The sequence below is a fragment of the Branchiostoma belcheri genome, unplaced genomic scaffold (assembly GCF_001625305.1).
Source record: "Branchiostoma belcheri isolate BF01 breed outbred unplaced genomic scaffold, Haploidv18h27 scaffold17, whole genome shotgun sequence".
Lineage (NCBI taxonomy): Eukaryota > Metazoa > Chordata > Leptocardii > Amphioxiformes > Branchiostomatidae > Branchiostoma > Branchiostoma belcheri.
This window is the reverse complement of record NW_017803157.1, coordinates 1552743-1566981: the sequence shown is the minus strand read 5'-3', so window position 1 is coordinate 1566981 and position 14239 is coordinate 1552743. Positions and strand designations below refer to the sequence as shown.

The 14239-nt window shown below is 42.0% G+C and overlaps 2 protein-coding genes across 2 annotated transcripts in view; both read left to right on the top strand.

Moving 5' to 3' along the window:
• LOC109466768 (rap guanine nucleotide exchange factor 2-like) overlaps positions 1-14239 on the top strand; it is a 94775-nt gene that overhangs the window by 57879 nt on the left and 22657 nt on the right. The window contains 11 exon segments of the mRNA XM_019764590.1: positions 551-709; positions 1940-2089; positions 3213-3377; positions 4052-4159; positions 4529-4600; positions 4962-5042; positions 5674-5833; positions 6227-6473; positions 7479-7695; positions 8525-8589; positions 9180-9308. Of these exon segments, the coding sequence (XP_019620149.1) occupies positions 551-709; positions 1940-2089; positions 3213-3377; positions 4052-4159; positions 4529-4600; positions 4962-5042; positions 5674-5833; positions 6227-6473; positions 7479-7695; positions 8525-8589; positions 9180-9308 (1553 nt within the window).
• LOC109466770 (zinc finger protein 862-like) lies at positions 11759-13695 on the top strand. Its single transcript, XM_019764591.1, has 3 exons — positions 11759-12554; positions 12670-13343; positions 13489-13695. The coding sequence occupies exons 1-2, from the start codon at positions 12327-12329 to the stop codon at positions 12994-12996; spliced, it is 555 nt and encodes a 184-aa protein (XP_019620150.1). The 5' UTR covers positions 11759-12326; the 3' UTR covers positions 12997-13343; positions 13489-13695.

Sequence of the window (14239 nt, the reverse complement as noted above, 5' to 3'; positions counted from 1 at the left end):
AAGTCTGACTGAGAGTGTGAGGTACAAAATGTAGACTCTGTATATAAACAGATAGTTACTGACGCACATTGACATCACAGAGTATATCCACAAGGAAACCAAGTAAAGAGGCAAGCGTCTAGTACTGAAATCTAAGGTATAAAAGCATAGCGTATAACATACTAGGTACCTGTAGCTCTATAATGGTATAGTTGGACTGAGACTACGTCTGTCTGTAGGTATACAATAATGTGTTATCTTATGATAGAGGCTTAGATATACATGTATTTCATAAATTGAAGGGCATCTTAGTTGCACAAAATACCTGTGCTACATGTATTTTATATTTGTATCTACAGAATGTATAGTGAAATTTTTCATGTCATTTGAAGGAGCATCTTAATCTCCTTTCATATTAATATGGTTATCTACAGATATGCATGATTTTTCGGCCTCAAAATCAGTCAAAGACTCAAACTTGTAAAAGTACATGTTGTACTTCACAAATGTACTTGTACTGGGTCCAGTGTTGTATGTACATTGTTCTTATGTGTATTTATTTTTCCATCAGCTGGACTCCTGGTCGGTGATACTGAACGGTCATGTGGAAATCGAGCACACAGACGCGGCTGTAGAAGAGCTGCACCTCGGGGATAGCTTCGGGATCTCTCCCACCATGGGAAAACAGTACCACAAGGGTGTCATGAGAACTAAAGTAGACGACTGTCAGGTAAGAGCTTTTACACTTGACTTTAGCTGGAAGAAAATTTTGTTTTTCTGTCCTCACATTTTTGTTTTGATTTTATTGGAGTTATCCGCGATGAAGCTTTCTTTCAGGTTTTATTTTATTTTTTATTTTATTTTATTCACATGGATTTTTGAGCATTGGATAGGAAGCACTTGTTGTGCTTATGTGAATCCGTTGCTCATGAAACATAATACAAAAGTAAACATAAAGATGACATAAAGTATAACATAAACATAAGATGAAAGTGGCTGGCGCACCAATACCTATAGCATAACATTAATGAGATTGGTCAAATCTTCCAGAGTTCTGTTGACATGATGTTGATGGAAAGTACTAGCACAACATCATGTCAACAGAACTTGAAACTTGAAAGGCAGCATCATCGCTGATAACACCTGCTGAATCTTTCTCATTGTAATTTTGACTCATCTTTGAAGATCTGTGAGCTCTGAAAAGCCTGAAACATAAAGAAGCTCCCTAAAACGTCTTTCACATTCGCAGAAAGATCAAATCTTTCAAAGTACACTAATGTGGGTTCAAATGTTGATCAAAGCCTATATGATATGAAGCATTCAAGTGTTTACATGTACATTGTGAAGGATGATCTGAAGGAAGATCAACAGATCAAGGATCTTCGAATCAAAAGCGATCAGCTACAGTAAGTGACTTCAAAGGACATTAAAGGACATTTAGCCTCATTTGCTCATTGGCAGAGGCGATTGGAGAGGCAAATCTTTGACACCCTAAGAGAGCTGCATGCATAAAGGCCTAATGCAGCCTTTTGAAACAACAGACATTACCAAGGAAAGGTTGTACATGTTTTCTGATGTGTCAAATGAAACTGCCTGAAAGAACAGCAAAGGACAAAGAGGCAAATCATCCTCAATTACCTCTTAATTTGGTTTCCCTTGGCTGTTTTATATCCGTCGTAAGTTAGAAATTGCATCTATCAATTTTTCATGGAAAGTTACTTTTTAAGGGCAATTTCGGGGTGGTAAAACTGGATTTTCAAAATCAATTTTTTGGTCATTCTTTTATTGTCCCATAGCATACTCAGTCTGATAGTGTTAAGAAATGGCAGTAAATATCAATATCAGACAGATTTCCTCATCCAGAATATTTTTAGTTTTGCCGCCCTGAAATTACTACAGCAATGAATCTTTGCTTACGAGTAGTAGAATAAACAAATAACCGACTGTCTTGCTGTTCCAGTTTGTGTGTATCACGCAGAACGACTACTACAGAATCCTGCACCAGGGAGAGGTGAACACCAGACGGGTGGAGGAGGAGGGGGAGGTTGTCATGGTTACAGAACACCGAGAGCTGGACGGGGGAAACAGGAAGGGACACATCGTAATCAAGGTAAGAACAGGAATGACTTTGGTCACTGAGTAAAGAGACTCTTTTAACACAACCAAGTTTTTACAATATTTATGTGTATATATGTAAATATTGTACATTTGGCAATGCATTTATAGCAGCGCAATGTGTACCAGTCAGAATTGTCCTGACAGACGGTTACTGGAACATCGGCTTTGAATAAAACAATTGGTTGTGTAAAAAGAGTCTCTTTACTCAGTGACTTACCAACCTGATGAAACTATTCACAGATGACTTTGGTCATATTTTCAGAGGACTAAAAAAAGAAACGATGATTCAAAATGCTAATGAAAGCCCAGTGAAGCTGGCCTTTGTTGTATAATTTTGAATCTTATGAACACACTTAACCATACTAATTCATGTGAGAGACATGCATATTTTACTTTTCATCTTGGACCGGAACTAGTTCCAGCAAACCGGTACACAGCACTATCCTGTTTAATACACACTGTACTCTGTAACTTCTTGGTTGCTGCTAGCTGCTTTGCCTGAGTGACTAGTGTCTGTCCTCTCAATAACAGGAAGCTACACATTATACATAGCAGCACAGCACTAATCATAGCCCTGCAGACATGGCGGCCAGGATGTGTGAGCATATTCGCATCCTTCCAAAGGAAATTAGAGACAGTTTCGGGTTGTGCTATTATTGGGTCGCTTCTAGCGATTTGGAGTTAAGTAGGTGTGAAATAGAAAGGCTACATTCCACGTCACGGGGACGTGGTTTGCATTTCTGTGGGAAGTGCTGTAATTCCACGTTGTATTTTCTATTATTATAGTATTATCTGGAATTTTGTATCCCTCCCATTTTTTGCCTGGAGTTTGATAAACCTACCCAAAAGAACTTAAATCGTATTTTAGAGATAAAAAGAACACATATTAAAATGATCTAGGGATCATGGGCAGGGATTGGGCTGGTCGTGGTAGCATTAGACAAGTGATCAGCTTGAGCAAGATACTGTACGTTGATGGAAGAAAAAATTGGGATGGAGAAAAACAGTTAGTGACTGGTCTTCTTTGCAAATTTAGGTACACGTCCAGCAGTTCATCTAACATCTACCCTTGCTTTTTTGACTGAATGATTTTATTGTGTTTTCTTTTTTTCCAGGGTACCCCTGATAGACTAATACAGCACCTTGTAGAGGAACATTCTGTGATCGACCCGACCTACGTAGAAGACTTCCTGCTGACGTACAGGGTTTTTCTGGAGAGTCCTGTCGTCGTGGGGACCAAACTACTCAACTGGTTCAATGACCCTTCATTAAGGGACAAGGTAACGACTTCACTGATAATTATATTTTTTTTATGTTTTCTTATTACACACATGTATGATTACTCCTACCTTCATCTGTTTATACATGCTTAATTCATGTCAGAATATTTTCAATACCAAATAACCAAACTTTTCTGAACATAAATTCTAATGCTGAAATTTCAATCCTGTAGTATATCAATGACAAAGTTTTCCATAGAATAGCAACAACATTAGAACAACAATAGTAGAAGTACAGTGTAATTAAGGTATTTTCCAAACATCTAGCTGGGGTGCACAGCTCCAATTTTGGTGCATATGTACCTAGTATTTCTAACCCTGAAGGTCAGGTTTTGAAGGTGAGAAATTGAGGGTAGGAAGTGTCCTTGACATAAGAGAATAGCGTGATGGCTAATCCACTCTTACAAGGCTTCAGCTCTGAAAAGGTCGGCAGTGACAAGTTCCACCTGGATCCTTCTCCAACATCCATGACCATAAAGATAAAGACTTGGAAAGATTTAAAACGTTTCCAAAAATCATATCCAGTTGCTCGAGCAACTGTTTTTTGGCATATCTTATTACGATATATAATACCTGGATGTCTAACCTTCACTGACGTGCCCTGAAATTACTAAAAATGCTCTTCATGAATGACGTACTGACTTGTTGGAGTATCTCCTCTGCTCGATCTGCAGGTAACGAGAGTTGTGCTTCTGTGGGTCAACAACCACTTCTGTGACTTCGAAGGCTACCCCGTAATGACTGACTTCCTGGAGAGGTTTGAAGGCCTTCTAGAACGAGAGGTGAGAATTTTGTAAAAAATCCATCCACATTTATGAGCATTAGATAGCAAACACGAATGTGCTTAGATCCTTTGCTCACTAGAACGAGAGGCGATTTTTTTTTATTTATCCACATGGATTTATGAGCATTGGATAGCAAACACATGCTTGTAAGATTCTTAGCTCACTAGAATGGAAGTTATTTTATTTATTCACATGGATTTGTGAGCGTCAGATAGGAAACACACATGTGCTTATAAGATCCTTTGCTCAAGAACATGAAACATACAAAATACAGGTTGAAGTAACAGTACAAAATGTGTAACGAACACAATAAACATAAAATGAATGTCGATTTGTATGCTTTTGTTTGTTTGTTTGTTGTGACAGAAAATGGGAGGCCAGTTGAGGTTGCTGAATATTGCTTGTGCTGCTAAGGCTAAGACAAGAACCGTCACTCTGGTGAGTTTTTAACTAAAGCACAGTATTCTGGGACCCATGATCTAGAACAAGATCTTGTTTTGCATATTATTAACATAAATTTCTGACTAGTACTTGCAACTGATAGACAAAATTTGGACAATAATTGTGTCTCCTGTAATGCCAATGTTTTATTTCTTAGAAACCATAAGATTACACTGATTTTGCAGCAAGTACTTAACAGATCTCAAATAACCACTGACGTTTGCATGAGAAATAAAAACATGGTTAAAACCAGGTTGTTTGGCAGTCAATCGAGATCTGTAGCTTGTTAAAATCAGGTGTCTCTAAGACTATGAATCTTGTTTTGCTAATTCCTGGCTTTTATCATTGCCGATTTTAGGCGAGACCTCAGAAGGACTCGGTTCTGCACTTCTCAGTACTGGGAGGGTGTGAGACGGGGAGCGGCATCTTCATATCAAAGGTATGTTACGCTTTAGAAAAGAGAGAAAGAATTGTGACAGACAGAATTATGTAATGTACATCATGTCAATACACCATTTCCGTTCATATTTTATCCGACAAAAACTGGCAGGAAAGAAAATATGGGGGTATGGGAATATTTTCTACACTGGACCTTTCCCCTAGAAAGATAAAAATCCTGTCGTAAGAAATAAGCATGATTTAGTTGTAGTTTCTAGGAATAGACTAGTACATGTATGGAAAGTAAAATGACAACCTTCTCTATCTGTATCGGTATAGCCGGTATAGCCCTTTGGCGTAACACACCAGCTTCGCAGGCACGCGGCACGGCGGCAGCTAGCTATATCACATTGAACGACTTGTTACACTCGATCTTTGCACATTTGATTGCAGGAGTTGTTTAAAGCTTTCTAGTGATGATGCCCCAACTGTGCTTGGTGGCAACGAGTTCCAGTCTACGATAGTTTTGGGGAAATACAAGTTTTTGAATACCTCAATTCTTGGTTGATAACTCTGATATTTGAAGGCATGACTGTTTCTTGTTCTTTTCTGGGCTGGATTGTATGCATTGCCATGCATTGTACCATGTACCAACTGTCGAGCAATAAAGATCATTCATTCATTCGTTCAAGGTGGAGAAGGCTTCGAAAGCCGAGGACTTGGGCTTGAAACGAGGGGACCAGATCTTAGAAGTCAACGGGCAAAATTTCCAGAACATTTCACACAAGAAGGCTCTGGAGGTGTTGCGGGGAAACACACACCTGTCTATTACTGTCAAGAGTAATCTGCTAGGTAAGTGTCAGCCTTCTCCACACTTCTGAAAAATAGCAAAGGATGTAATATATTATCTAGAATACTTCGCAGTGTATTTTGTATCACTCGAGGAAAAAAGTGTAATTTATGGGACATTCTACATTTGTAAATGAACAAACCTGTGTCTATGTTAAAATAAAGAAAGTCTATGACGCACGTGCCAGAAAACTGTTACTCAAGCTACTGGATATGATTTTGGAAATCATTTCCAGTTGCTTGAGGAACTGTTTTTTGCCATATCTTATTACCTAGATGTATAACCTTCACCGACGTACATGTATCTATGATGCATGTTTTGAAAAGTTGCTGGTTACAGCCATGTATGAATCAGCGTTCATAATGTGTGCAAAATTTGTGACAATAATCTTCCAGGTTTTAAAGAAATGTTGGCTAACCCTGAGACCAAAGGCAGCAGCTCCTCCCCGTCTCACGTTCCCAAGATCGTGAACGACACGCACGGGCACGGGCGGGCGTCGGCGCCGGACATCACCGGGTTCCGCCCGGACGGACACAGTAACAAGGAGAAGAAGCGCGGCTTCGGGACGCTGGGACACCGGCAGAAGATGAAGGCCATCATGAGGTCCATCTTACCCAACACTAAACCCTCCTTATACAACAGGTAGGTGTTGTACATGGGTGTGTCCTTTTTGTTGTAGAAGATTTCCCACTCCAAAGTGTTACTGTAATCCACGTTTTAGCTGACACCTCTGTACCGCAAACATATTGCCCTTAACAAATGATTAGTCGACTTTCTTTTTTCTGCACCTGCCAACAGCTCAAACACTTGTTTGAAGTTCTCACATTGTTATGCCATTTCCCAATGCAGTGAAACCCCCCTGAACCAGGGTAAGGACGACAATGTGTACAAGTCACATGTCCCCAGATCTAATTTAAACGTACTTATAACGTTCCCACATTATATGACTGATTCATTGAACTTCCAAGAGGTACAGTATCGCAGAAGCCCTTGACAGGGGGACTGAATTGTACTGATCTTTCACATTCATTGTTCTGGGATTCCCGCCCAGTGAAACCCACCTCAACCAGAGTAAAGACAACAGTGTGTACATGACAAAGCGAGCCAGTGCCTCCAGCCAAACTTCCTCATAACATTCCCCCATTGTTTGACCATTTCCCACCCCAGTGTCCCTAGATCTAAAGTGACAAAACTTCACTCACACTCTCACTGTCTTGTATATTGTCTGTTGTTCCACGTCTTCCGAGGGTTAGACGTGCTTGCACAGTACAACTAGGGCTTGATGGCAGCTCGCCACTTGTCTCTGTCCTGTGGGTTGATCTTGTCCAAGTTCAGGTGGTGGAGGTCCTCCCGTATGTTGTCAAACCATTTCCTCCTACGGCGAACACAGGGGTTTGGACCCTCCACATCTCCACAAAACTTCCTCACAACATTCCTCCATCGTTTTCCAGTGAAACCCACCTGAACCAGAGTAAAGACGACAGTGTGTACATGACGAAACATGCTAGTGCCTCAAACTAGCCAGTCAAACTTGCCAGTCAAACTTCCTTATAACATTCCCCTATTGTTTAACCATTTCCCACCCCAGTCTTCCCAAATCTAAACTGTGACAAAACCTCCTTATAAATTTCCACCATCGTTTTCCAGTGAAACCCACCTGAACCAGAGTAAAGACGACAGTGTGTACATGACAAAGCGAGCGAGTGCCTCCAGCCTGCCCAACTCCATGTTCCTCAGCTCCAGTAACCCTGACCTGGTGGCCAGTCATAACTACATCGACGCACCCAACCAGTACGAGTGTAACGACCAGGCTGTTAAGGTGTACCGCGCAGACCAGACCTGCAAGTACATTCTGGTCAATAAGGTGGGACATTCATGAATGAATGATCTTTATTGTACACACATACATGTACAAATGTACCCACTGGGTTAAGTACAGGTCACAACAAAAGAATAGTATGTACAAATGTACATGTATATAATATTACATTTTATTCCCTCCCTGACAAGTGTTTCCCACCAACCTACTATCTACAGGCTTTCAAATCAAACGTCCAGCGCCATCTCTTGACATAGCTGTGTTTCTCTCATATATCTAGTTCAATGCCGAGAAGTGGTCGTATAGGCCTTGCATTGAACCACTCTATTAAAAAAAATGTCAAGGAACTACAACTAAGTACTTTTAAGTGAATTCAACTTCTTGTATCTTCCTGAGTTCTGTGTTCACCACTCCTGTCACTAGTTGCCAGCAAATAGATACATACTTTATCAGGATGTTGCTGTATTTTGTAAACAGAATGACAATGTATAGGATACATGTATGTTGTAACATACAGATGCGTATACCAGTACACAATGTTGTATGTACATTACTATCAGAAATTCACAACAAGACATTGCTGCTTAGTGATTGGATTATTTTGGTTTATTGGGCATCCTTGTTGTAGTTCTTTAGTACATGTATATGTTAGGAAAAGAAGGCAAAACTAGTCTCTGCTTTTAAGTTGAGATACACATTTTTCAGTTTCTTATCCCAAATTGAGAATTGAAATAATGTCCTCATTGTTGTCACAATGGTCCTCAGTAAATACAGATTAGAATACAGACTGAATCTTGTAATATACATTTTTGTACATGTATGTTGTATCAAAAAGTTGATAATTTTTCTTTTCCCTTTTTTGTGTCTGTTCCAGGATACTTCATCCAAGGAAGTTGTACAGTTTGCTTTACGAGAGTTCGGGATCCTGGATACTGAGAGGTAAAGGATTTGTTGGAAGAAATAACAGCACAACTTGTTAACATCTTAAGATAAAGCATGTTTTTGTCCTCACCGTGTATTCAGGGCTCGAAATCCCACCAGCATATGCAAGTTAGTATACAGATAAATTACGATCACAAAAAATCCACATACACCTATTGTATATTAACCCAGTACATGAACCAGTGCAGGTAGACATCAGAAATACCTGCCCAGCTCCAATTTTACCAGCATTAACCTGCATATACCCAGTACATGGACCAGTGTGGGTTAGGTGCAGGTACATGTACATTGTACATGTAGACATCTGATCAGAAATACATGTACTTGTACAGCCCTAATTTTACCTGCACTAACATGCACATATGCATCCAGTATTTCGAGCCCTGTTCACTGTCTACTAACTAAACCATTCAAATGCTAAATAACATTATTAGTACAGTAGTACTTCACAGTACATGTACAATGTACATCCTCTGTGTGTCCCAGTGCCTTCCCACACCCTCTCTAACCCACTAAAATCTGCACGTCTTCCACCCGTGGCGTCCTCACCCCGCACGTTACATGTTTTTTCTCACGTCTGCTCACAGAAGTTGGTATGATTGCAGCGAGAACTTCTCGCTGTGTGAGGTGACGGTCGGCGCGGAGGGACTGATCAAGCAGAGGAGACTTCCCGACACCCTCACCAACCTGTGTGACAGGATCAACCTCAACGGAAGGTAAGACTCGGATGAAACCTCCATAATCTGATGTAATCTTTACCAACCTCTTACATGGGTGGAAAGGAAAGTGATCTTGATCCAGCTTTAGCTCATTGAGCAGAATGCAAATCTTCCACTGGTCGTGACAGAGAAGACAGATGCAATGTACAGTAAATGATAGCGCCATCAACCCCCAACATGGTGGCAAGGTGGTCTTGTGGTTAGGGTTGTTGACTCAGCATCTGAAGGTTCTGGGTTCGAATCAGGCTTTTAGCTAGGCATGCGTCCATGCGTCTTTTGGACGCACTGTTCTAGAGAAAATAAAAAATTGGACGCACTATATTCGGCAAGACGCCCTACAAACGCCCTAAGTTTTCCATCCCTTGTTTTCCCGGTAACTTCGCTGAATGCGATAAAAACTCGCCGAGTCCAGCGGCTTTGCAGTCCTAAGTTTCCATCCCTGTTTTCCCGGTAACTTCGCTGAATGCGATGAAAACTCGCCGAGTCCTGCAGCTTCGCCCCTCCGGTTACCGCCGCCATGTTTTTCCAACTATGAAAACCTCGGCAAATCTCGCGATCTAAAATCTCGCGAATCGCGAGACTCCCGTGGTATTGGTCGATTTTCCATGACGCGGCATGGCGTAGCGCTGCTATTGGTGGAATATCTGACGGCTCTAAACTCTTTTCGCGGGAAAACAACGCCGGTAAGTTTTAAACTTCTGTCAATATTTACAATAGTGGCATACAGTCTGAGAACTATTGCAGTATGTCGGAGGCATTTCGGAGTATTTTTTGTTTCTTTGTTTGGTGGCAATAACTGTCGGTGTACAGGGGGAAAATGTAACAAATAAAACCGCAGCCCGATGCAATCGTCGAGAACTGTAGAGGGGAGGGGGGCGAATCTGCGCACAAAATAGCGGGACCAAGGTCGAAACTAGGTCATTATTACTAGAAATGAGCACGGTTCTTTTGAATGATAGGACTCATGTAAATTTAAAAGATCGATAAATGGATGCTTTTTGAGTGGAAACACTATAATAAATTGCCACTATTTACATATTTGTTGTTGATAATTTGAAGGTTACATATAAATAAGGACTTTTTACAAACTTTTTTTCCAAGATACAAAGTTACTGTAAACAATGAGGAAAAGAGGAAAGGGACAGAGAACGATCTCCAGCTTCTTCAGGAAGGGTAATCAGGTAAGTTTTATGAATTTTCAACGGATTTAAATGTCAGAAAGCCATCACAAACACATAAATATATGCATATTAGCATATAACAGTACACATAGCATTGTATATTTAAAAAAAACATAGCTAATAGTGATACACCATACAAAACATGTACAACATTGTGCTGACAGCTAAGTGTCGCACACAAAAATTTTAAAGGTTATCGAAATTGGTTAGTAAATTTCAACTTAAATCTTTTGATCCAACACAAAGACTTTGTTTCTCATTTAGAGCTTTTTTCAGAGGCTTGTCACCTGACTTCTTAAGTCCTGCTTTGAAGTGTGATGTCAACAAGGTCTTATTTTGGTTACCCAAGTCTAACACTATTTTACTACCACGGCTGACCAGGAGTCCCCAGGCCCTGATGAAGCAGAGCCTACCACGGCTGACCAGGAGTCCCCACGCCCTGCCACGGCTGACCAGGAGTCCCCAGGCCCTGACCCTGAAGCAGAGCCTACCACGGCTAACCAGGAGTCCCCAGGCCCTGCCACGGCTGACCAGGAGTCCCCAGGCCCTGACCCTGAAGCAGAGCCTACCACGGCTGACCAGGAGTCCAGATCTACATCTGAGTCTGACTCTGACACCTCTTCATCAGAGAGTGATAGGAGTGAAGCGGCTCCTCCAAGAAAGAAGAGAAAGAAGAAGGCAAAGAGGAAAACTAAGACAACTAAGAAGAAGTTCTCTGAGAAATGGCTGTCCAACGACAAGTACAAGGAGTGGTTGGTATATGATGGCGACTCAATGTGGTGCAAGTGGTGTAAGGAGCAGAGGCGGAACACCGTATGGGCTACAGGGACCAGGAATTTCAGGTGCAAACCGTGCAATACTTAATAAAACATGTATTTCAAGTTGTAACTGAACTTGACTCTTTTAAACTATTTCATGTTTTTTTCACTCTTTTCACTTACCTTCAGCCTTCAGGCTTCAGCTGCTTGTATTGACTTATTTCATTTATCATTTTGTCATATTTCTTGTTTAGGAGGTCGACAATAAAAAGACACTTGCCCACACCTGCCCACAAGGCATCAGTGGCTGCTAGGGACGCCAATCAGCCACCTGTGATCAGAGGCCTGAAGACATCCGAGCGCAAGAGGAACAATGCTGTGGAGGCTGCGCTGCAGACAGCTTACTGGATAGTAACAGAGGAGGTGGCCAATAGAAAATACGAGTAGGTACCTTTTTTAAAATTAATGACAGTTTTTTTGTCAAATGAAGATGTAACACGATCTTCTGGTTGCATGGTCTGCCTCTCGATTCGAGATCTGTGACTGACTGTTTTTTTTTTTTCTGAAGTCTTCTGGAGCTGCAGAGGCAGCAGGGCGTGGCTGCCGTGATTGATCTGAATGCTGGCCGCAATGCCACACACACCAGCCCCACCACCTTCAACAACCTGGTCAGGTCCCTCAACGAAGTGGTGGAACGGAGAGTCACCAGGGAGATCCACGCAAGCCCCTTCATTGCGATCGGCATAGATGAGTCTACCGACAGGAGCCAAGAGAAACACGTTGTTCTTGTAATTCGTTACATACGTGTGCACACAGGAGAGCTGGTCACGACATTCTTGAGGTGTGCAAAGGTGAATGACGGCAAAGCAGTCACCATTTACCAAACAACGCTGGACGTCCTCCAACACTACAACATTCCGCTAAGAAAAGTGAGTCTATGTAAGAAAATTTGTCCACCAACTAAGAAAAACAAAACATTTTTGGTAGCATTGTTTAGTATGTCTTCAATGAATGGCTGTGCATTGATTTTGAACATTATGTTGCATGTTTGTGCTGACTAGGTACTGGGACTTGGGATGGATGGAGCGGCAGTGATGTCCAGCGACATCAATGGCGTCACGGGCCTGCTTCACCGGGACAACCCCTTCGCAGTGGCTGTCCACTGCGTGTGCCACCGGCTCCATCTGGCAGTGTCACAAGCTGCAAAGAACGTCCAACACATCAAGATCACCAGCCTGCTGGTTGACAGCATATACAATTACATTATGATGTCACCCAACAGGCTTGCAGAGTTCAAGGCTCTGGTAAGATATGACACAATTGAATGAATATTTAATTCCAAAAACAAAATAAAAAGGATATTTCTATATGCAGTACCTAAACTATCAAAGTTTATCAAATTCCATGTTTTGTTATCAGGTGGACGTCCTAGGAGAGGACTACCTGAAGCTCAAACACTCCTATGAAATCCGGTGGCTGAGTATGGGCGAGGCAGTCAAGAGCGTCTTGCAGAACTACAGGACCCTGGCCCTGCACACGGAGGAGCAGGCGGCAGCAGGTGACCCCAGCGCCATTGGGATCAACCAGCAGCTGACAAGCTTTCTCCCTATGGCTTTGCTCCACCTTCTGGCGGATGTGCTGGATGCCACGAATCACTTATCCCGGATATTTCAGTACAGAGACCTGACCTTTTCAGCACTCAGAGCACAGGTAAAAAGAATAGATAAGAATAATAGACAAGAATAAATAAGAATAAGATTAATAGACAAGAACAAGATTTATTTCATGAGTTAATACTAATGCTAAAAATAGAAGAAAATCTGACTGTGTGCTTTTATTTCACATTTCAGCTCACAGAGTGCTTTTCCTGCCTCGAGACCATGAGGGAGGTAGATGGCCCTAAGCTAGAACGGTTCAAAACCAGTGTTCAGGAGAATGGCCACTACAAGGAAGTGGCCATCATCATGCGGGCAGGCCGTGGTGTACAGGATCCAGTGCAGACCCTGGATGCTGTCAAGGGCCAGCTCCTGGACCGCCTTCTGGAAAATCTGCGAGCGAGGTTCCCCCAAGTAGACCTCCTGGATGCTATGAAGGTAAAAATCTGAAAAATACCCATACAAATTCAGTTCATAGCAAGTTACCATGCAACAAATGTTTATTTCTACATTGTGTGAAATTTACAGTCTGGAATTAGTTACTTAAGCCTCGCTAACTGGCACTGCCGTTTGCTTCTTGCAGGTTTTTGAACCAGCATCCTATCCAGATAATCCAGTTCAGAACAACGTGGCCTTGGCATATTGGGGGAGGGAAGACCTCAATACCCTTCTCAACCACTACGCTGAGGCCAAGCAGACCAGAGACGGCAATGTATGCGCTGCATACATTGACCGCTATATCTGTGAAGGCCAGTTTGGGGCCTTTAAGCAGGCGGTAGCTGTCCGTTTCAGAGGGGAGGAGCGGATGGATGACAACGGATTGCCATACTTTCATCACTACCGTCCAACTGAACTACTCACTAAGATGTTTGCAGGGGACAACGCTGGAAACAGAGAGATCTTTGGAGGTCAGTGAAAATGACAACTTGGTCGATCTGTTAATACTGTAAACTTTCTATTAGAATGTGAATTATGTGATAGTAGCTTTGTGTTCATTTTGTTCTCTATGTATTTTTCCAGAAGTGTTCAAGCTCATGTCTTGTTGCTTGGTGGTGCTTGTCAGTAATGCCGAGGCAGAGCGCGTGTTTTCCTGTCAGAACAGGATCAAGACCAAAACACGCGCTCTCCTCGGCATCGACCAGCTGGACAGGCTGATCCGGCTCAGTTATGCGAAGATTCCCATGGCACAGTTTGACTTTGTGGGAGCCAGGGACATCTACCTGGAGGCCCCAGGCGCCTTTAGTTTTAGAATTGGACACTGTCAGTGGACAGTAGTACACTAGTGGTAGTGTTGTATTAACTTGTATTAGCATTAGCATGTAACCTAACCCTAC